The sequence below is a fragment of the Mus pahari genome, chromosome 2 (genome assembly GCF_900095145.1).
Source record: "Mus pahari chromosome 2, PAHARI_EIJ_v1.1, whole genome shotgun sequence".
Lineage (NCBI taxonomy): Eukaryota > Metazoa > Chordata > Mammalia > Rodentia > Muridae > Mus > Mus pahari.
In genome coordinates, this window is record NC_034591.1 from 54278537 (window position 1) to 54301223 (window position 22687).

General features: G+C 50.3%; 3 protein-coding genes across 6 annotated transcripts in view; 1 reads left to right on the forward strand and 2 right to left on the reverse strand.

Annotated features, from left to right (window-relative positions):
* The first annotated feature begins 659 nt into the window (after positions 1–659).
* Tmem140 (transmembrane protein 140) lies at positions 660–11639 on the forward strand. The gene is made up of 2 exons (XM_021191354.2): positions 660–1016; positions 10315–11639. Exon 2 carries the CDS (start codon positions 10338–10340, stop codon positions 10893–10895), a length of 558 nt encoding a protein of 185 aa, XP_021047013.1. The 5' UTR covers positions 660–1016; positions 10315–10337; the 3' UTR covers positions 10896–11639.
* Cyren (cell cycle regulator of NHEJ) lies at positions 11467–16080 on the reverse strand. Of its 4 annotated transcripts, none has more exons than XM_029535149.1 (4): positions 15643–15730; positions 14514–14768; positions 13338–13413; positions 11467–12479 (listed from the first exon to the last, which is right to left on the reverse strand). In XM_029535149.1, exons 2-4 carry the CDS (start codon positions 14654–14656, stop codon positions 12207–12209), a joined length of 492 nt encoding a protein of 163 aa, XP_029391009.1. In that variant the 5' UTR covers positions 14657–14768; positions 15643–15730; the 3' UTR covers positions 11467–12206. The 4 variants fall into 4 exon arrangements, with proteins under 4 accessions (XP_029391009.1, XP_029391010.1, XP_021047011.1 ...); XM_021191352.2 differs by lacking the exon at positions 15643–15730 and adding an exon at positions 12512–12525 and having other exon boundaries at positions 11529–12479; positions 13271–13413; positions 14514–15207; XM_029535150.1 differs by lacking the exon at positions 15643–15730 and having other exon boundaries at positions 14514–15207.
* A 2921-nt stretch (positions 16081–19001) lies between these two features.
* Positions 19002–22687, reverse strand: part of Wdr91 (WD repeat domain 91) — a 29748-nt gene continuing 26062 nt past the window's right edge. Inside the window, exon 15 of the mRNA XM_021190543.2 lies at positions 19002–19561. Coding sequence (XP_021046202.1) covers positions 19397–19561 — 165 coding nt within the window. The 3' untranslated portion in view covers positions 19002–19396. The remainder of the gene's footprint in view (positions 19562–22687) is intronic.

A 22687-nucleotide genomic window follows, 5' to 3' on the forward strand; every position in this document is an offset into this window, starting at 1 on the left:
CTTTGGTGTCCCTGATTTCTCAATAAATCACCTGGAATTTATTCTACCAAAAGTGAATACAGAAGAAAAGAGAAAAGCCTGGGACCCAGAAATAAGAAATCTAACCTAGCATGGCAGCAAAGGGAACCCCTGGGATGAACCAAGACCCCAGTTAGGTTCAGGGTGTCATGTAGAAAGGAAGAGAAAGCCGCCAAGGGTCTTCTGTCTTTCCCAAGCTCACCCAGTTCTGAAGCTCCAGAGTTCACATGGGCCAAGGAGGCAATTGGTAAACTCGCGCCAAGAGTCCCCTCCCTGCGATTTCAAGACTAAAAGCTTTCTTTCTCTTTTACTTTGAACTGGGATCACAGCGTTTCTGTTGCTCCATAACTGTTAGATATAACTTTGCTAACGGCAAAGTTTCCAATCTAGAGACACAGTCAAGATCATCGACTGATTTTTGAAAGGGGAGTCCAAGGCATAGCTGCCTTCCAAAGGAATGAGAAGAGGGGACCCAGGTTCCACGTGCCACACTGGCTGGAAGCTTGGCCATGTGAACTAAGGTCCCTCCCTAGAAAGATTCTGCGTCCTGTTTCTCTGAGAGTTGCAGTCCTCTGGAAGCTGGCATCAACTTTCTCGCACAGTAAAATCGGGACCCTCACCTGGCTCGGGCGGGGTGCCACACGCCAGTGTGGGTCATGTGTTCCCGTGAGCAACAAGAAGTTGTTTACACTCTTCATTTCTGAAAAGTCATAAGACACAGGCAAGTTAAAGAACGAAAGTGAAATCAGCTGGTAGTGACATCAGTCAGCACAAATGTACCAAAGTTCAGAGAGCTGTTTACTTGAACGCGGCTGCCTGCGAGTGCGGACAGAGCCCAGGAGCTCTGAGCTGTCTGCTTGCAGCTTCTCTCCTCTGCCCTGCTTGCTGGAGCCTGACTTTAAAAAGCAGCTCAGGAGAGGATCGACTCCCGGACAGACAGACGCTGATTTCCTGTGTCACCTTTTGATGAGTGTTCCTGGGCTCTGGCGCTGGTTTTCGTAAGTACACCCCCACAGCTCCACAAGGGATAAGAGGTGTTTCCGGGGACTTCACATTCTAGCAACATACCAAAGGGGGACGCTTTGCTTGGTGTCCTTGGTCCCCTCTCTCTCCAGAGAGCAATATACCCTTTCACTTCTGTCCTGCCCCCATGCTCATAAGCATCACTTTGTGTATCTCTACCTCAAAAAAAAAAAAAAAAAAAAAAAAAAAAAAAAAAAAAACCTGTTGAAGGTGACACTGTAAATGTTAGAAACACTGGTAGCTGCATGCAGCCTGGTCTTCGAGAGGCTTGTACCAGTAAACACCTGTGGCTTTGGGACACATTGTTCTCTAGAAGTAGGCAGACAAACAAAAACATGTCACTACAGCCAAACTGATACCAAGACTTGAAAAACACAAAGAAAAGATCTGTGTTCTTGTCCAAAAGAGAATTATAGGACATAAAAGATTTTAAGACCTGATGTCAACCCCCAAAGGACACTCATGGAGAGGGAATTGTCCCTTGAAACAGGTCTATCTTTTCTTTTCTTTTCTTTTCTTTTCTTTTTTTTTTAACTTGGGCTGATTAATAACTCACATTACACTTCTTTAATCTGTAAAATCAAGTTGTTGGATAGGAGAGAAAAGAAAAACCTGGGGGCAGGGGGAATCTTTCAGAGACAGCTGAAGTGTTTCCATCTTCCCTCCTCTCTGGGTCGTCAGAATCACAGGTCTGAGAGTCAGCGACTGGACCCAGGCCTCACACATCCCGCTTCCTAAGCTGCTATTTTAGTCCCCACGTTATCGAGTTACTAAGGCTATGGTGGCTCTATAGTCTCACTTTTCACCAACAGCACGTAATTCTGGGAACATTTTAATGTGGCCTTCACCCGGAAACACCACAGGACTGAGTTTCTCCGCCTCTCCTCTCCTGTGCATCCGTCTGTAGATGCCCTAACCACCCATGAGCTTTCGAATTGGCTGTCCTAAGAGCTGCTTCACCGTCCTGACGCACGACCACTGACCTGCGTTATTGTGGCACTTCATCCTTTCTATAGACTAGGGGTTACGGTCCCGATACTGCCATGGGGTAAGGCGATAAAAGTGGGTCATTAGGCCAAAACCACAAACCTTAAAGTCAGAGTCACCATGTTAGGAAGCCAGTCTTAGCATCTGGAGTGTCACGGGATGCTAGCTACAGTTTTTAGGGAGAACAGTACAGGTTACCCAGCGTACCTTGGAGGCACTGGAAAAACACAGATTTTTTTTTCCTTTTAGTTTCATTCTTTTGTGAATTATGTGTATTACCTCATCCCGTTTCACGCAGTGTTTTTCTTGATGTTTGCATGAACATTCTATACATTGTGTGTATTAATCATCTCACATTTATTGCAGACGTTCTCCATGCTCGTTGACTTTTAATTCTGTATTGTTTTTACTGGTGCAGAGAAATCTCCATTTTTTAAAAAAAAAAATAGCTAAATCTGTAGTTTTCTTTGTAGTTTTGATGTGCTTTTAAGTTCAGAATGTACTTTCTCATTCATAAATCAGAGTTTATTTTTTTTCTAGATTTTATTTTACATTGGTTCATTCTTGAATCCATGTGAAATTTATTTTGGCATGTGGCATGATGTCCTAAAATAGTTCAGAGCTTTTCATTTTCTTCTTCTTTTTTTTTTTTTCTTTTTGACTTGTTAATAAATAGCCACTTTAGCATGAGCTAGCTAATGGAAACTAGTCCGAAAAACTAGTATCTCCAGTGTGTACGGCTCTTCCCCAGCCCTGTAATATGGACCCAGTTACATATTCCTGCTGGTTTCTCTCCCCCTCACTCATCCTTGTTTAGATCCTCCCCAAATCTTTTCAAAATTATCTCCTTTAAACTCTATGTAGTATATGTCTTCCAAGTAGAGCGCAAGCTTATCTGTGGGGGAAGTGGGGGTGGGGGGAATCTTGTTTGTTTCTGTCTTGTTCTGTTTGTTTGTGTCTTTGATTCTCCAGGGCCTCTGGCTCAGGGACCTCTCAAATGCATCATCAGTGGGGTCAGGAGATGAAATCCTAGCCTGGGAAAGGGTTGGCACAGTTCCCTCCTCAGAACTACAGGGAAGAGTGGCAGAGCTCAAAGGCAGAGCCAGGTCCTGGGAAGGCTGGTCTTCAGCCCAGGAATTGGCTGCCTCTAAGCATGCTGGGAGACCTACCAATACAAAGAGACAGAGGTGGGACTCATCTTTAAGGGTGCTTTTTTGTCTCCAACGTTTCTGTAACATTTGTTCCCTGCTGGGCTATCTGTTACCCAATGCCAATAAGCAGCAAAGCAGTGGAACAAATACAAAGTTAATATTAAAGGAGCCATTTAAACAGTGACTTCAACTCTGGCTGTCCACGCCTTAGCCTGGACTGTGCCTCTGGCTTTCTGTCACAGTGCCCTGGTACAGTCCTATCTCTGCTGGCCACGCTGTTTTTATTTACACAGCAGACTGATGGTGAACGCAAACATTAGAGCATTCCACAGAGGCCACTTACACCTCTAGCCACACCCAGGCCACAGCACTGCCCCAGACCTGCCTTGAGAAACGAGTACATGGGCTCATGTTTCTGCCAAAGGAGGCACAACACATTTCCCATTCCCCTTCCTTTCTCTTCCGTGAGAGCTGCACCAAAGCCACAGACAGGAATCCTAAACACAGCTAGCGGAGGCCAGCGGCCTCTCTGACGAGGAAATGGGCAACCTTGCTCTCCCTGCAGCCTGTCAGTCTGTTGTTCTGCCTTCCCTCAAGGCAAACACCCCCCACCCTCAGACTCCACCTTACTCTTCTCCCCATAAATCGCTGCCTCAGCCTCAGGATCAAGCACACATGTGCACTTAGCATGTGCCCGGTACTGGTTCAATCACAGGAGTACCAACTCTGTCTCCCAAAGTCCCATGCAGACCCACAGACCGTAGTGACAGGAGAGGGACTTGAACCCAGGTGTTGTGGGAAGAAAAAATTTTTTAACTGAATCAGAGGACAGTGAAACAAGTGAAAAAAATGAAAGAGGAAGGAACTTATGAGAAGTAGCATGTGCTGTGATGTGTGCTGCCACTGACAGCCAGTCAGCCATGCCTGCCATCCAGGGAATGTTTGTTGAGTGCATTCTAGATGCCAGGAGCAGCCTTGGGTGTTAAGGACAGAACAGAAAAAATTTAGATGATACACACACACACACACACACACACACACACACAGAGAGAGAGAGAGAGAGAGAGAGAGAGAGAGAGAGAGAGAGAGAGAGATGTAAAACTAAATATAAGGAGATGACATAGTTGGTAAAGTGTTTGCCATGCAGGTGTGAGGACCTGAGTTTGAGACTCAGCAGCCACATAAAAAGCTGAGAATGCTGGCCTGTGCTTGTAACCCCTGCACTTGGGAGGCAGAGTCAGATGGAGCCCTGGGGCTCACTGGCAGGCCAGCCTCGCCTAAAGGGTGATCTCTGGGCCCTGTCTCAAAAATTAAGGTGGATGACATTCCTAAAGAAAGACCGAAACACCCAAGGCTGTTGTCAGACCTCCACACAGAAATGTCTGTTGACACACAGAACAAAGCAAAGCAAACTCAGCAACAGACAAAGCCTTTGTTGCCCTGGAGGTCCATCCGCCTGGAGAATGGGGTAAGCGGAGTGTCTTCTGTCAGACAGTCAGATGTGCTCACGAGCAGGGATGAGATGCCGGGCGGGGCTCATGGAAGAGGTGGGCATTGAAGTTTCTCCAGTGCTAAGCGAGGAAGGTGCGTCTTATCACAGACATTTGAGCAGAGACCTGAAAGGGGGTGGGGAGGTAACAATGGCAGGGGTCCTCAGCTTGTCTTAGGTTTCCAGAAAATACCAGAGAGGCCACTGTGGTGACTGAGGCGGAGACAGCAAGAGGACTGGAAGTCTGAGGCAGGGTGTGTAGTGACAACTGGAGGGGTCTTATGCTAAAGAAAAAAAAAAGATGGCCGGAGCATTTTTAATGTCGCCCAAGAGACAAGAGCTCCTGAGTAGCAGCCGCTCTTCCCCTACTTGGGAGCTCACTCGCGGCCCAAGAACACCTGCCAGGCAGAGGCTACGACACTGCTTGCCAACGAAGGAATCAAATGTTAGCCCCATCTAGTTGGCATGTTTCTGCAGAGGGAACCGGCTGTGGAGGAACTTCAATCCTTTCTGCATAGTAGAGAAACAACAACGAAGCCTAGAGTTGTTCTGTGAGACTAGCCTAGGTAGAGAAGACAAAGTTCATGGGGACGTCGTTAGAGACACAAGAGGTGGCAGGCTGGTGTGTCTCGGGAGCCAGATAGCCCTGCCCTCTGAAATCTAGGCCTGAATCCCACCAGGCACTGGGGAAGGACCTGTGAAACTCCCAGACACTGCAGGTTGTTAGTGCCCATGTAAGACACAGAAGAGAAAGGGGAGCTCACGGGTTCTCAAATACCGAGCGTGCTAGCTGAATCGTGATGAGGGCAGAGACAGGCTAGAAGTTATAAATAAGTGTGTGCTCAGGGGAGCCCTTGATGTTTAGATAATCACCAGTTTTGCACTGAAGGAGACAACTGTCAGGAGTAAGCTAAGAACGGAGGTTGGCGCCATGAACCTTTCCTGCGGCAGGGAGCATCAGGTACCGTGAGCGGTCTGCAGTTTCACTCAGTAACTCGGAGCAAGTGTCAAAAGCAACAGCCTCCCCGCCTTTCCATGCTTGTCCGGTGTTCCTCATGGGGGAAGGCAGCTGTCTTAGAGCCAGGGCTGCAAATACAAGGCTGTGCTGTGCAGAAGTTCTCTGCTTCACTCGCCTCTCACGGGGCACCTCACTGAGCAGCTTCTCCCACTGGAGAGACCCTGTTACCAACCCTGTTAAAATAGTGGTTAGGGATCTGAGGTCTCTCTCGGCTTCACTTTTAAAATGATCCTGACAAGAACATAATTATAACTCAGAGTGAAGTGATTTTGTGGCCATGCCCCTTAGGGTCACTAAGGGTCCCCTAGGATAAGTCTAGAAATGCTTGAACAACAAGCAAGCAAACCCCAATCTCAGACTGGCCTTGCAGTTTCCACAGCTGGGAAATCAATCACCAATTCCTCGAGTCGTTCTCACGCCATGGCCCTCAAACCCACAGAACTGGAAGCTCAGCTCAGGGTTCAGGCCCAGGGACAAGCCTGGGGGTCTCTGCCCCCCAAAGCACGCACAGGACAGGGAAGCTAAAACTCCTGATGGCTCCTTTTCAGCAGCCTTGGGAACAAACCCAGGGCTTTGTGTGTGTTCAAAATGTTGTTTTTCAAAAGCAAAGGGATTCCACCAAAGAGATACAAATGGTCAGTAAACACTTGAAAAGGCTGAACCTTACTGTCTCTGAAGGGAGCGTTGACTAGCAGTGGCTCATCAATATCCAAGATGAGGTGATTCAAGAACATGCGACACTTGAGAGGACGAGGTCATATAGGCATTTGCCAGCAGGCAGTGCATGCCCACACCCCAGTTATTCAGGAGGCTTACTTACCAGAGCTCAAGACCAGCCTAGACAGTGTAGTGACCTCATGGCTAAAGTGGAATTTACAAGTTAAGCTCCAGCCTGGTGATGGCTCGGGTGAGTAATGAGATAATCAAGATCATTGCCAGGTTTGGAAACCTGAGGCTGGTTTTCTGAGCCCATATCACTGTGGGAAGAGAGAACACAGACTCCTGCCAGTGGCCCTCTGCCCCCGACACTTGTGCTATGGGCACACACAGAACATAAAACAAAGTTGTTTGTTTGTTTATTAAGTTAAGCTTCTAGAAGGGTGAATGTATTCACAAGCATTTCACATAGCATTATTCATAAGATTATGAAATGTAAAGAATCATTTATAAAAACCTATTAGCCCCAACAGCTCCAGGAATCCCTTAAAGGTGACAGGAAGCAATTGCCAGGACATAAACATGTATGCAATAGTGACACATGGGAGATGCACTCATGCATTGATGCGACCCTAACTGCAGAGCATGCGAGGAGATGCGCTCACTAGTCACTCTGACCAGCAGTTACAGATGCTTTTTTTAAATCTTTCTCCACGCATTGACATGTTTGGACAGTTTTCTGAAACCAGGACGCATTGCTTTCTTACAAACAGGAAGAAGTTCATCTAAAAGTGGCCATGGTGACTCAGCACTCTCCAGAACCTCTTGCTCTCTGAAGGAAGTGTGGGCTTATCATTACAGGAAACTGGGGTCCTTTGTGCTGACAATGTGATTGCCAGGGCTGTTAGAAAAACCAGGACGAGGTAGACTGCCTGCCAGGACAGCTAGGAAAGTGTCATCGGGTTTTCAACCAAGTATACAGGCACCGTGACAAGGAAGTGGAGGAAGGAGGGCTAGTCACCAGTCTCGGAACTCTGCGTTTCCAGTATGAAGCCGAACGGACTCCCCAACACTGGGGGTAAAATGCAAGCCATGGACAGGGCCCCTCAGAATGCGCTGCCTCTCATGGTGTATGCCCAAGTTTACCAGAGAGCATCTGCATTCATTCATTCCAAAAAGCGTTCATCCTTCTCAGGATGAAAGAGATAAAGACTGTCCCTCAGGAACACTGCATCCTTGTATCTATTCCAGCTTCTGGCCTGCCCGAGGCAGCTGGAGAGAGGCTGAGCGTGGGCACAGCCTGGGCAGAAAAGCTTGATCACAAGAAAGCAAGGGCATTAAAAAAAAAAAAAAAAAAAAAGCAATAAGCCGGCGTGGTAGTGCACACCTTTAATCCCAGCACTCGGGAGGCAGAGGCAGGTGGATTTCTGAGTTCGAGGCCAGCCNGCAGGTGGATTTCTGAGTTCGAGGCCAGCCTGGTCTACAGAGTGAGTTCCAGGACAGCCAGAGCTATACAGAGAAACCCTGTCTCAAAAAAACAAAAAAACAAAAAGAAAGAAAGAAAGAAAGAAAGAAAGAAAGAAAGAAAGAAAGAAAGAAAGAAAGAAAAGGAAGGAAAAAAGAAAGAAAGAAAAAAAGAAAGAAAAAGAAAGCAAGGGCAGAGGACAGAGACCTGAGCCCCAGTAAAACTCAAGTTCTAGGACAGACCAGATGCTAGAGAGCAAGGGCTGAACTCTGCTTGCCCCAAGGCAGAGCAAAGTCAGGGCAGGCCTTCCGCACATGCCCAGGCCTGGGCTCCTTCCCCTCCTGTTTTCAATTGCTCTGCTCTCCATGGCAAACTTTTGGGAAGTCAGGCGTGGTGGTACATGCCCATAATCAGCATTTCAGAAGATGGGACAAGAGGATCTTAAGGTTTGAGGCCAACTTGGGCTACATAGAGAGACTCTTATTTCAGAACAGGGCAAAACAAAACAATAACCCACCAAAACCTCCAAAAGATCAGCTGGGAGAAAAACGAAGCCACAAACAAGGGGTCCGGGCAGGAGCTGTGCTGAGGTGGCCACGGCCTCCTCTGAGAAGCCAAGTTCACTGCCTGACCGAGCTGCTTAACCTAAACACACATGGTCCAAACAGGAGGCTCCCAGGTTGAATCCTGGTGCTTTCTTGGGCAGTGTAGGCTGTGTACCAGTTATTTCCTACAGCACCAGTGGGTGAACAGGGGTTCCTCACCCAGAAACGCACCCCATATCCTGAAATACCTAACCCCTCTAAAAACACACACATAGACTTGGCAAAAAAAATTTCCAAATGACCAAAACCATTTAAAATATGTTGGGAATTTTTTCATACCACAGCTGCATGGATTAAGTACTTCATCCTTAGAATCTAGTGACATACAGGCGAGAGCTGCCTTTTAGTCTTGGCAAATCCCTCTGGAGCAAGCATCGCTGCTTCAAGAATTCCTAGTACATTCAAACAAGGCCTCTGGGCTCCACTGGAGGGAAGCCACAGTGAGAGCCAGGAACTGCTGGATGCTGGGTAGAGGCAGTGTAGAGTCTGATCTCAATGTTCTAACCTTACCTGTTTACTGCCAGGTGGCTGCTAAAGCCAACCAATGAATCCCTATTGCGTCATACTTGAAAAGGATTCCCCTCCCTCCCGCTCCCCCTACCCCACCCCTTTAAAGCTGGCAAACATTCTTTCTCTCTTGATTCCTTTTGGTTCCTGTAAAACAAACATGATACACAGAGACTGCACTGCACTGTGTGAGAGAAGTCGTTCCCCCAAGAAGTCCCCTGAGATCCACAGGGTCTGTGGGTTCTTCCCCGGAGCCAATGCTGGGCCACACCTAGCTCTGTGGATTAGGCCCCTGGGACTTGGTATGTGGGCCTTGGTGCTTGGGTCTCACAAGGTTCCCAGCTCTGCATTCCTAGTCGCTCCTGCTGTCTGTCTATCTTCTTTCCTTTATTCCTTAGTGGGAAATGCACATAGTAAAAGGCAGTGTGTAGATTCCTGGTTTTGAGGCAACTGGGAAAATTCCTTCTGAATAAAAATGTACTGAAAAGGTTTTTCTAAGTAATGAGAGTGTGGTAAAATAGGCCCTTTTATATATACTTAAAGAGAGGGCTTGGCATCTGTAGGTCCATCTGGCAATACATAGGCGGTCTATGGATTAGATATTATGTAGCCATTATGTTTGAAAAAATATCTCAACAGCTATGAAAAATGCCCACAACAGTCAGTGAAAACCACTGTGCTTTAAAGAAATATAATCACGTAGGGGAAATGTCTGTGGAATATGAAGAGTGGCTTTACTACAGTCGTAGGATAAAGGGTTAATGTTTTCTTTTAAAAAGTTTCCAGAATTTCCTAGAATAATAGATTACTGTTGTTATGGGGGGAGGGGGCAGACAGACATGTTTTAAGATCAACATCGTTCAATAGTGTGATTTCATCCCAGGAGCGGTTCAGTTCCCTAAACAGGGCAGGAGGCACAGGCCACTGGTCCAGGCTCACATCCAACCAACTGAGCCATAGAGCTTTGCTGACCACTCACACCCAGAGCACAGGCACTGGTTTGACTGTCATGTAGCCTAGCTGGGTAGTTCTGCCTTTAAGTGGTGTCAAGCCTCGAACACCTACCTCAAGCTGCAGTCCCAACTAACCGTGAGGCTTGCCCTTCACCCTCACACCTGCAAACCCACCTCTGTGAGGACCTGAGACACTCTCTCAGAGAGCCACCAACAGCTTGCGGTATCCACGCTGCGGGAAAGCCCTTTACCTGAGGGCTGCGGCTCAGGATAATTCAGGTTTCCACAGCTGCCCAGTTCCTTCTAACCTCAAAGCAGGGGGCCCGCTGTGACTGGGGCCTGGCTGTGACTTGGGACCTCCTGTCTACAGGAGGACAGAAAGAATGGGAACTTGTAAACACAAGGAAAGGGCTGGATACTCACTGCTGTGACCTTTTCCAGGCCTCCCTGCAACAGCAGAAGATATGGCTCTCTCCAGGCTGTGGCGGAACAACCACCTGCCCTTCGTGGGCATCATGATCCTCTTGGCCGCCGCCCTGTCCCTGATGTTCTACGCCCTCCTCTGGAAGGCTGGCAACCTCGCTGACCTACCTAACCTGAGAATCGGCTTCTACAACTTCTGTCTGTGGAAGGAGGACATTGGCTCCCTAGAGTGTTACAACTTCCCTGAGCTGGAGATGCTGGGCATTCCTCAGGTTGGCCTAGCCCTGGCCAGGCTTGGCGTGTATGGAGCCCTGGTCCTCACAATCTTCGTCCCTCTGCCTCTCCTCCTTGCCCAGTACAACAGAGATGAGGGAGAGTGGCGGCTGGCCATGGGCTTCCTGGCGGCATCCTCGCTTCTGTTGGCCTGCGGACTGAGCCTCTTCCTCTCCTTCGTGTGGAAGTGGCTCAGGCTCTCCTTCCTGGGGCCTGCCTTGCCAGCTCTGTGCCTAGCCCAGCTGTTACTCATCTTCTTACTTGTGGCCACGGTTAGGTTCCCGCCACGGGACAAGGAGGACAAGAACCAGTGGGAGAGGTGTTAGTCCGGTCTTACACAGGCTTATTATGGGATTGCAAGGGTTTGGTTCCAACTGTGCTCCAAGAAGGGGCCAGAGGACCTGTGGCTGGGTGGGTCCTCTCAACCACCCTGTATCATAACCAATGTTGATCTCCAGCACAGCAGCGGGAACCACCCACTGTGCAGACGGCTGTGGTGTCAAGGAAGCCAGAGGCGGCTTGGAGGGCTAGGGTACCTGCAGTTTCTTAGGGTACCACGTAGCTCATTAGCAGAGGGGTTCCTATAGCCCCAGGCAGGTGGGAGTCGTCAGAGGCCAAACTTCCAAGCTATCTTGGCAAAGTGTCAAACTAGAACTCTGTGACGGTTATGGCAACAAATGGAACAGTTAGGGAAAAAACAAAACAAAACAAAAACTGCTTTAACACCGAGTCCTGACAGCACAAAGAGAAGCCTCACTGACTTTTCAGGGTCCCCTGAATGGGTCCCTGGACCTGACAGCAAACGGTAATCAGCTGTTAAACCATTCTTGTGACCCAGGGGATGCAGACACAAAATGTGTCAAAGCCTGGAAGGTGAACAGGACTGAATAGTCGTCACAAACACACAACGCGTCCCCTCACCTTACCCAGAACTGGAAAGGCAGAAGCATGGTCTTTATTATGCATTGTGGCATCCTTATATATTTTGTTCAGTGTCTATGTATCAGAAAACCTACGTGCCAACGAGTTCTTCATTCTGTGCTCATCAGAAGCCAAAGTGAGTATAAAGACTCTGGACTCTGGTGTGATCTTTTGTCCTCAGGGTCTCATGTCCCACTCTCCCTTTCAGGGACTGAGGTGGAGACCCCAGGAGGAAGAAAGGTGACCCATGGTAGACAGGGTCTGTGTGGCTCACCAGCCTGATAGAGCCTCCTGCTCCTAGACAGCTCCTGTGGGCAGCTGCCAGCCTGTTTGGAAGGGTGGAAGCTTACTGCTGGACTGCGTCATAAGGGAGACTGTCCATAGGTCTCTTTAAGACGAGATCTGGCTGCCCGTCTAGAATTCCCATGTTCTCAGCAGCTCTATTTTTCTTTGCATCTAGCAAGTAGGCCCAAGACCTCACTTTTGCTGTGAATGAAACTCAGGGCTGCGATTGCCAACCCTCAGAGCCTGAGGGTGGAGCAGGGTAAGTCTGTAACAGGATGCATTTCTGCATCCTGCGACAGAAAAAGTCCCACCCAAACTGACAGCCTCCTGGGACTGGAAGTTGGGAACAAAGCCTGGTTTTCGTGGGTGGCAGGGGCCAGGAGGGGTGGGCAGTGCCCGAAGCTCTCAGCCGAAGCAGTGAACAATTCATATTAACTGAAAAATATCTCCCTGACGTACTTCAGCGCGTCTTCCTCCTCCTCTTCCTCCTCCTCCTCCGGGCTTCTGCTACAGGGAGAGGCAGAAGGTTCCGGTCCCTGGGGAGGGCTGAGGCCTGGAGCAGGCGAGCTGATCCTGCTGTCTTCTTCCTCACTGCTGCTCCCGGGGGAGCTGGTGTGAGGGGACAGGGAACAGGGAGGGGAGAGCTGCAGCTTATCAGTGGCCTCCAGAGACGGCTGTTCCCAGGGCTTTTCCTGTTTGTGGCCCTGCAGAGCAGAAGAAATGGTAGTCTCAGCACAAGCAGCTTGTTTCCTCAAGGCACAAGTTTGGACAGTGCTATGGATGTACTCTGAGCCAACTGAAAAGCCAGCACAGCACGCGACCAAGTCGGGACAAGCTCCCAGCCACCCCATGGCCACCCACGCTTTCTCCACCCCACACCTCAGGATCAGGACCCACTAGGGACAGACACAGGAGCCTACATATGAGGAACAGTGGAGTAGAAGGAGAAAGGATCGAACTGAAAAAAACGTGGCTGGGAAGGTGAGGCACGAGACCACCAGGAGCCCAGGTCACAGAATCCGCTGACGGCCTAAAGCTGGCCACAGAGCCTTGATTTCCTGGGGATAACAGTATCCCAGATCAGCGTAGTCTGAGTGACCATGAGCACCGGGAAGATGATACACTGCTTTAAAGCCCACGGAAAACACGAGGGCTGTGCAACGGCATGGGAGGGCCGCTCTCACTCCTTCAGGAAGCCAGGACCCACCCACAGCCTTCTGCTAAGGACAGGCACACTGGAAAGGAGTCCTCTTACCCAACTGGTAGCCTCCCCAAGAACGCAAGTGAACACTGTGCCCTTCACATAAGGCTCCCCCACAGTGCCTGCTCCCCCTCACACCCACACCGCAACCGTGCAGCTAGTCTCAAAGGCTCACCCCATGGTGACACACACCACACGCCGCGGCTGAGGGAAACCTGGCTGAGAAGAGGAAGCAAGAAGAAGATGTGGGACCTGAGGCAGCCTGGGAGTATATCTCTTAGCAGGAGCAGGGACCTGTGCTAGTTCCTACCCAGGAGGGATCGCCAGCCATAGGAGGCAGAGGAGACAGGGCGGATGTTACCTCAATCAGGATCCCCAGGGCCACGTCTACCATTTCAGCTTCATTCATGCAGTACACGGTCTCCGCGGCTGGGGCTCTGAAACAGAGATGCAAAGCCACAGCTGAGGACAGAGGGACTCACAAGGAGGAAGGAAACGGAAACACCCCCAGGGGTGGGGGAGTTATTGCTTCTCTGAGCTGCAGAGTTTCCTCAGCCTAGTGGCCCAGGGGCAGGGCACAGGGCTACCCAGCCTCCGTGGACTCCTTCACAAGGAACTGTGAGTGACGAGGGTGGCTGGCTTCCCACTGTCACTCCCTGAAACACACCGAGGACGGCCCGGCTGGCTGTGGTGGCACACAGTAATCCCAGCACTGGGGAAGCAGAGGGAAGTGGAGCGCTGTGAGTTCCAGGCCAGCCTGACCTAAATAGTAAGTTCCAGGCTAGCCTAGGCTACAGAGAGAGACACTGTCTCAGAAGCAAACAGAGGACGTAGCCAATACAGGCCATCAGGCCAGAGCCCAGTTTGTACGTGAATGTGAGGATATGTTTAGACTGGGGCTGTGCTGTGAGAACTGATGAGGAAACAGGAAAGAGCCAGCAAGTGTGGCCCTGAAAGCCTCCTGTCTTTTCTAAGAGAATGGCAGTACCCTCCCGCCTACTGGGTAAGCTCTCCAGCCCGGACTACAGCCTTCACCCAAGTCCCACCTGCAACTTCGGATTTCTTGACTGACTGACTGACTGGCACAGGAAAAGCCCTGTGCACTGCGTCACAAGAAGGACTAGCAGCAGATGGGACATGGGGCCTGCAGACAGATTTCTGTGGCCCCTCCCCTGCTCTGTGCCCCATCCAGGTAGTTGCAGTAACAAGAAATGTTTTTCTGTCACTTCTGCAGCCCAGGAGGAAGGAAGGAAGGGGCTTCTGGTCCAAACATCCATGACACAGGAAAGACAGGCACCACTCAGGTGGCTAGACTTCAGATCCATTGATCTTACTGCTGTCGCAAATGAAGAAGAGATAAGCGGCTCTTGGGGCCGTGGTTTACAGGCAGGGCTCACCGCCTGCACCAACAGCTGGATGGCAGCACCTCACCAGCACAGAGCTCACCAGCAGGAACTCACTTGGTGGTGTTTCTCTGGGCTCGGCTGGAAGGACCCACCTCATTGGCCCACCCACTCTGTCAGCCTGGCAGGGCTACCTTGTTGCTGCCCTCGCTCGCCGCTGGGCCGCTGTCTGCTTCCTTGTGGCTGTCTTCACAGATAGAACCTTTCTCTCACTCACAGGGGTTGCCATCCACGAGGGAAGGACCCTCGTTTTGGTCTTGGATTTTAGGGTGTCCATGGCTAGAGTGTGCCACACTCAGTGACTGGCTTCTCTAGAGCAGGGTCAAAAAAATCACACTCTCTTGTCACACCTGGCTCATCTGACCCCAGTGGGCGCCAATCTTCAATGCCTACAGGGAGGAACCAAGTCAGTAGACTCTAGTAAGTCAACGCTCTTCCAACTTACCGGCAGTAATTACTGGTCAGTGTAGGGCAGGCCTGAGGTAGCCCAGAGGTGAGCAGAGCCCAGAAGGCCAAGCCCTGTGCACTGCGTCACAAGGAGGACTAGCAGCAGATGGGACATGGGGCCTGCAGACAGATTTCTGTAGCCCCTCCCCTGCTCTGTGCCCCATCCAGGTAGTTGCAGTAACAAGAAATGTTTTTCTGTCACTTCTGCAGCCCAGGAGGAAGGAAGAAAGGGGCTTCTGGTCCAAACATCCATGAGCATCTATGTCATAAACTTCTCACCTCTACTGTGATTTGGTTACTGTTAGCATGCTAACATCCCTTCTAGGCTCTGCTTAACTACCTTGCTATAAAAGGACTGTCTGGCCTCTCTCATGCTCTCTGACCCCTCTCTTTTTCTCTGATCCCACCCCCCTCCTCTGGTCTCTCTCCCCCTCTCCACTTCTCTCTCCACATGTTCCCACTTCTCTCTTCCCTTTCTTTCTGTCCCTCTCTGTCCCCTTTCTCTGCCTCTACTCCCTCCTCACGCCCCCAAATAAACGTTTTTAAACTAGACCCGTCGTGTGGCTGATAACTGGGGGTGGGGGTGGGGAGTTAAGCATGGGCCCACTAAGGCACCCCTTCCCTCCCCACCATACCGCATTTTACAAAACATATCAATTACTAAATCCCCCCAGGCCTTCTAATTCACACATTTCAATGGCCAATGCTCCCCCTGCCCCCAACATACACCACTACAGACCACTTTGGCTCATCCAGGATGACTGTTTATAACTTCATTTTAAATAAACAATTAAACTAGCATGGCAGCATCCTAACCTGTCCAGCCACAGAACAGAAGTCGGTAAGAGGAATACCATCCAATGAATGTCAGTGTACAGAAATGAATCAGACCGGGCAGTACATGTGTTTCATCACGTCCATTTTACAGACGAGAACAGATGTAGTTAAGAATTAGCGGGCACAAAGTCGCAGAAAGCTGGACATCAACCATCGAGCCGGCAGCCTGGTCCTTCCCGCCGCAAGGTTTCTGGAGCTCAGCGCTGATGGGGTCGGGCCCGTTGGGTCCCCGGAAAATCTCACCCAGAAGGCACACGCGGGACCTCGCTGCACTAGCGCGGAGCTGGCTGCGCCACTCCCTCCCTACCGCAGAGGGCGCAGAGCCGGGGGCCTGGGGACAGGATGGGACCCTGGGCAAGAAGGGAGGGCAGCGCAGCCGTCCTTTCCCTGGGTTCCGGGGATTCAGATGCGCGCACGCATCCCACCGCCCGCCCCTTCCGGCTCCTGAGCGCTCCGGGCACGCGCGCTCCCGACCCGGGCTCAGGCTGGCCGCGAGGGCCCCGGGTGCCCCCTGCAGACCACGGGTCACATCCGCAGGCTCCTGTGTCTGTCCGCTGTTGTGACTGGGGAGCGGCTGGTGGCTCTTAGAAAGCGGCCAGAGTCAGTAACTAGGGGAAGCAAAGGAAGGTTCCCTCTGCAGAAATGGACGGGGCGCCACCAAGCTAGCTCCCAGGTGTCCGGAATCTCAGCTAAACTCACGCATGATTTAAGGCAACCTGCGTGGTTGGGGAAAAAAGCCACGGAAGACAACGACTGAAAACACATGAGTAGGCTCTCACAGGGGAGGTTCTTCTCTGGCACGCTGGAGCAAAGGGAACCTCAGATCTGATTCTGTCTGCCCCCAAACGGAGAAATCAACAGGTCAATACCGCACTCTGGACTGGGGCACCCGCAGCTCCCCTGTGGAGCACGGTTTCTCCACAGCCTTTCCCTAATGCTAATCCTCAATCCTAAACTGATATGCTGGGCCAGGAAATTTAAGGCCCCAACTCTTAATGGGATAAACCAATGGCTTCCAATCCCACAATGACCCCCTAGGGTCATTTTAGCTGCTCTTGAACCTGGCCACCTTTCTGGGAGGGCAGCCCCTGGCTGTCAAAAAAGTAGCATTCATTGACTGTAAATAGGGCCCTCAACCTCACCTGATGTGAGCCAAGCAAGCCTAATGCTTGGTGAGAGGACATCCTTCCATCCTTGGATTCCTTTGATTCTTTTTTTTTTTAAAGATTTATTATATGTAAGTACACTGTAGCTGTCTTCAGACACTCCAGAAGAGGGAGTCAGATCTTGTTACGGATGGTTGTGAGCAACCATGTGGTTGCTGGGATTTGAACTCCGGACCTTCAGAAGAGCAGTCAGGTGCTCTTACCCACTGAGCCATCTCACCAGCCCGATTCCTTTGATTCTTAATAACTCTCCCAACCCTGCACATCTCTTAAAACTTCTCCATGGCCACCCAGCAAATAAGGCTAAAGACCTGTGTGTCTGAATACAAAGCCTGTTGTCGGCCAAGACCCCAGCAGAAGGGAAAGACCAAGCTAGGAGACTTGCCAGTGCTGGAGCCCACGTGGGGTTTATTATTTTTAAATTGGCAGATAAATTTATCGGCTATAGTAACAAATGTCTGTCAGCTTCATTTAGTCAGCCCGAAGTGTAATCACCACTGCACTTCCAGACCCCACGCCGAGCTCCTGGGCATGGGTTTGGGGCTGAGCAGAGACAGCCCCCCCCCCCCCAGCACAGGGAGGGAAATGCGGATTTGCCAGGTGAGGTTCTCAGCCCCTGGAAGAGTGACTCAAGGTTTGCAGTGTGACCTGCCTTCTCCGTTGAGCCCCACGACACCTTCCCACAAGGACAGCAAAGGACGGAGCCCTTGCCCTCAGGGGTTCCAAAGAGATGCCTTGAAGGATGCTTTCTTCCTGGAAGGGGTTGGGGGGGAACAGGCCCTGGTGCGTTCCTTCTGTCTCTGAGCCTTAAAACCACTGGTTCAGCAAGTTGTGGGGAACACACTGGGAAGAAAGATCATGCCATAAGACAGAAAAACCAGAGGAAACTAAACCACAGGCTCCTGACTCAGATGGAGCCCAGGTCCACAAAGCTGGGTGAGGCAGACGATGAGGCTGTGTGTCAGCCAGAGTGGAGAAATGGCAGGGACTGACCCCTTCATGTCAGTGTGGACCTGGGTAAAAAACGTGAGGAGGTGGCACAGCGGGGAAAGCCACTTGCCATGTAGCCTGCCCACCTAAGTTTGATCCCCCAAATACACAGAAAGAACTAAGTCTATACCAAGTTGTCTTGTAACCTCTGCTGTGGCATATCCCACCCCACCCCCGCCCACCCAACACACACAGGCACACCAATAATAAATAGTAACTGATACATAGCGTTTTCCTATATATCGAGTTCCACTTTTCCTTCAATCCCAGAAGGGAGCCCAGGCCTCAACACTCCTGCTTTTCCCTATGTAGGCACCTGGGAGTTACCAGCCCCGCAGCCCTCAACTTGCCCAGAGCCCAAAGAAGCGATCAACTGACTAACCCAAGCGGTCACTGTTCACGGAAGGGGCGTGCCCTAGGCAGGCAACAAGGTCGCTTATGCCAAATGTGGGAGGCTCGGGCCCAGGCCCACCGACCCTATAAATGGCTCTTTCATGAGGCTGGTCTCGGCAGTAGGATGTAGGACTGACAAGGGATGGGACTCATGGTCCTTCCAAGCAAGAGGCCCGAGCACAGGCTGTGATAAGAGTACAGATGTAGCTGAGCCAGCTGAGCCAGGCAGAGGTGCAGGCAGCTGGTTCTATTCAAGCTAAGAGACTTCCCGATGGAAGGAGGAGGGAGCCACCAAATGAGAGTTCTGGGACAAGACCCCAAGGTGCAGGAGCTGGGCCCAGATCTCAGGCCTGCTGTCCTCAGAAGCTTTTTTTTTTTTTTTTTTTTTTTTTTTTTTTTGGTTTTTTGAGACAGGGTTTCTCTGTGTAGCCCTGGCTGTCCTGAACTCACTCTGTAGACCATGCTGGCCTCGAACTCAGAAATCCGCCTGCCCCTGCCTCCCAAGTCCTGGGATTAAAGGCGTGCTCCACCACACTCGGCCCCTCAGAAGCCTCTTAACCAGCCTCTTAGTCAGCTTTCAGGCTCTGCAGAAGGTACTCAGATCTTGGCTTGAGGCCAGAAGAGGGCACTGTGGTCTACATCTCAACTCTAAAGGGGTTCTGCCTGAAACTTGGCAGCTGAGGCTAGTGAGAGCTGAAGTCAAGGAAGGGGCGTGCCCTAGGCCCAGACAGGGAGCTGTGACTATCACCAGGGCCAGGCGACTCACATATTCCAGAAAGGGACACCAAGTGACTGTAAGAGCATTACCTCGCTCTGATTTTCCCCACTTAAATAAGAAAAATAAGCAATTATGTACAAAATACAGTCAGTGCCTCTTGGACCGAACACAGTGCACCCGAACACTGTGCGCCCGAACACGGCCGCACTGTGGCTCCTTCCTCAGCATCTGTCCTGTGCTCTGGAGCACTATTCGCTACAGCCACAGTTCCAGTCTCCAGGGAGTACACACAGCCCGATCCACATCTCCTGTTCCAGGAGCTTCGTCGGGATGACTGAGCCCCCTCGGAGGCTTTCCTGAAGATCCACCACCCTGGCAGTGCAGAACCAGAGCTCTGTCCTGTCCCCTGTCTCATCTCTCTTCTGCCAGAGACAATTCTGCTTCCCGATGTCACCCAGGCCGGACATCAGAGCTTATGGGCTAGGAGGGTAGTGAGCTTGATCTTGCCATCCATGGAGGCAGTGAGGCATGTCCCACAGTCCATGGCAGTGCTCCAGTCCACGGTGACCACAGGGGCACGGTGGCCACCCAGGCTCAGGCAGTTTTCTAGAACTTTCTCTTCACTGCCCAGCTGCAGAAGGACAGGAGTGAAGAAGCAGCATTAGCAGACATCACTCACAAACATACACACTTTAACCAACAACTTTTAGTGTCCAAAAACTACCTTGAGCCTGGGAGCAGCCACCCCGATCTGAGAATGTGGCCTGGCCCACACCCCACTTTTCTGGAAAGCCTATTTACGCCTTTGCTTTCCTAACAGTAGTCAACCCGCCTCATGTGGAAATCAAGTCCCTAAGATGCTCTTCAAAAGATGGCGGGCGTTTTCTCTGCAGCCTGACCTATCTGTGGGCGAGTGCTCCTGCACCTCCCCTGTGTGTTCCCACAGCATCCACCTGTTATAGCATCCCCTGCCAGCCACTGGCTGACTCTAGATCATGGTCTCACCATGGGCATGTAAACTTTGGAGGGCAGGACCTCTAAGACCAGCCGCATCACTCCAAATGGGGCCAGGCACAGGAAGACCTTGATGAATGTGTGAACAAGCCTGCCGTCCAGCAATACACACACACACACACACACACACACACACACACACGCATCTAGAACTGTGCGTATGTGTGAATGGCCAGATGCTAACAGGTACTGCACTGGGAATCAGAAACAAGATGACCCCTAGCAACACTATGACACCTGAGAGCAAGCGGCAGAAAGTGTTCACATTCATGAAGAGACAACTAGAAAAGCTATTGGTTAAATTATTTATGGATTGTAAAACTGCAATCTGAAGTTTAGCAGGCACCCTAAGTAACTGGAACCATTCATGACACTTTAAAACTGATTATAGAGCAAGTCTGACTGTGCATCGCATATACGGAATGGGGGAAAGACTGCATGCCTTAAAATAAAATGTATATCCAGCCATTCCTCCATATACACAACAAAGAACAGCTCTCCCGGAAGTTAAGTACAGCAAGCCTTAAAGGGGAAAACTAGCCTAAAACTAGTATTTTAGGGTGTCCTGAAGGAGAGACGGATCCACACTAGAGATCATACAGCTACCAGCAGCGGGAGGGTGAGAACGCAGTACTGTCGCCCTCTGCAGAAAGAGGAGCCTTACTGACAGCAAACCCAGGTCTCACTGAGCAGCCACTGGGTCTGTGTGTAGCTCCTCATTTCCCATCTCAACCCACACAGAGTCCCCCACTGGCAGGCCTCTGTCCAGCCTGGGGCCCTAGGAGTGTCCTCTCCCATCTCCCCAACCCCTTCTCTTTCCAGTTCACAGACTGCAGCTTCGGTCTAGGTCTTCTTGAGAACTTGGACCCCACCCAGGTTCTCTGGGAACTGTCAGGGCTTAGCTGTCTATCACTTACTTTCAGTGCTGTCTAACTTGTGTCTGAACTCCAGGCAAGCACAGACACTGTTTAAACCCCTTGGTCTATTCCGCAGTACAGTGGTGCCAGGCCTAGCACACAACTGCTGTTCAAACCCAAGCTGTTTGTTGATTGACAAGCAGTGGCATCAGACACTGAGAGGACTCCGCTGTCTCACAGACTAACCACCACTGGCAGGGAAACACTCTCAAATGAGCACTGAAGGAGGGAGAGGAACTCACAGCACCAGACATGTGGTCTTGGGCTCAGCCCTCAGCACTCGTCTTTGGATGACCAAGTATAAAAGCCACCACTCAGTCTTTCAGTGGTACAGAACCTGAATCAAACTGAGCAGCTCTGACTGGAGAGGATTTGTTTGTTTGCTTGCTTGCTTTGTTTTTGTTTGTGTTTTTCAATCTATAAACAGGAACAAAAACAATGTGGACAAGCCAGCAAGAAGGCTTAGTAGGTATAGTGGCTATACCTGGTTGTCAACTTGACTGTATCTGGAATGAACTACAATCCAGAATTTGAAGGCTCTCCAGTGATCCTAATCTGGAGGCTGGGAGATAGAAGTTTCTGACCTGGATCTTGGTATGGAGATCTTGAGACACAGTGGCTATGAGTTCCAAAAGATTAAGACAGGGAGATCTCTGAGTTCAATGTCATCTGGGATTAAAGGCATGGTGGCACACACCTTTAATCTGGGCTATACCTTCTGCTGGAGACCTACATAAGGACATTGGAAGAAGGAAGATCATTTTCTTTTTTGCCTGCTTGTCGTGTGGGACTGAACAACTGCTAGATCCCTGGACTTCCATTCATAGCTGCTGCTGACCATTGTTGGGAGTTGGACTAGGGACTGTAAGTCATCAACAAGTAACTTACTATATAGAGACTACCTATAAGTTCTGTGGCTCTAGAGAACCCTGACTAACATAGTAGGTAAAGACATATGCTGTCAAGACCAGGGATCTGAGTTCAAGCCCCGGGAATCACGTGGTGGAAGGAAGGAACTGAGTTCTACAGGCTGACCTCTGACCCGCACCCTCCCACCTGTGTCATACATGTACCTACAGATAAATAGACATAAATAGATGGAGAGACAACTCAGTGATTAAGAGCACTTCTTGCTCTTGCCAAGTGGGACTTGAGTCCGACACCTAGCCTCACTTAGGGTTGTTTACAGCCACCTCTAGCTCTAATTTTATGGGATCTGATGCTTTTTTCTTGGTAGAAGAAAACCACACACATATACATAAATACATACAGCACAAAAACACACACATAAATAAAATAAATCTTCAAAGATAAAATCAGAACTATGTAGATAACTTGTATCCTAGCTTGACAAAGAACATCTTAAATTTCTGTCTCACGGGTAGGCTTTGGTGAACCTGAGCCACAGGCCTCCTATAAAACAGCCTATTCTAGCTCAGTGATGAAAGCAACCTACCCAGCTCAGACTCTCAAGGTGCATGGGCCCACACTCCTAAGCCCTTTGCCCTACTGATATCTTTGAGAATATATATTATTTCCAAGGAATAAGACAGGAAAAGGGCAGAATCATATCAGAATGCAGGACACAGGACACAGGGCCACACTCAGCTATGCAGGACACAGGTCTATACTCAGCTATGCAGGACACAGGACACAGAGCCACACTCAGCTATGCAGGACACAGGACACAGGACCACACACAGCTATGCAGAACACAGGTCCACACTCAGCTATATGTAGGACACAGGACACAGGACACACTCAGCTATGCAGGACAGAGGACACAGGGCCACACTCAGCTGCAGGACACAAGGCACAGGGTCACA

Excerpts from the sequence above, each read along its gene's own strand:
- Cyren (XM_021191352.2), bottom strand. The coding sequence starts at position 14,656 with ATGGACACCCTAAAATCCAAGACCAAAACGAGGGTCCTTCCCTCGTGG. Across the intron at positions 13,414-14,513 it reads CGAGCGAGGGCAGCAACAAG|AGCCCCAGCCGCGGAGACCG; the intron begins GTAGCCCTGCCA and ends TCTCTGTTTCAG.
- Tmem140 (XM_021191354.2), top strand. The coding sequence starts at position 10,338 with ATGGCTCTCTCCAGGCTGTGGCGGAACAACCACCTGCCCTTCGTGGGC.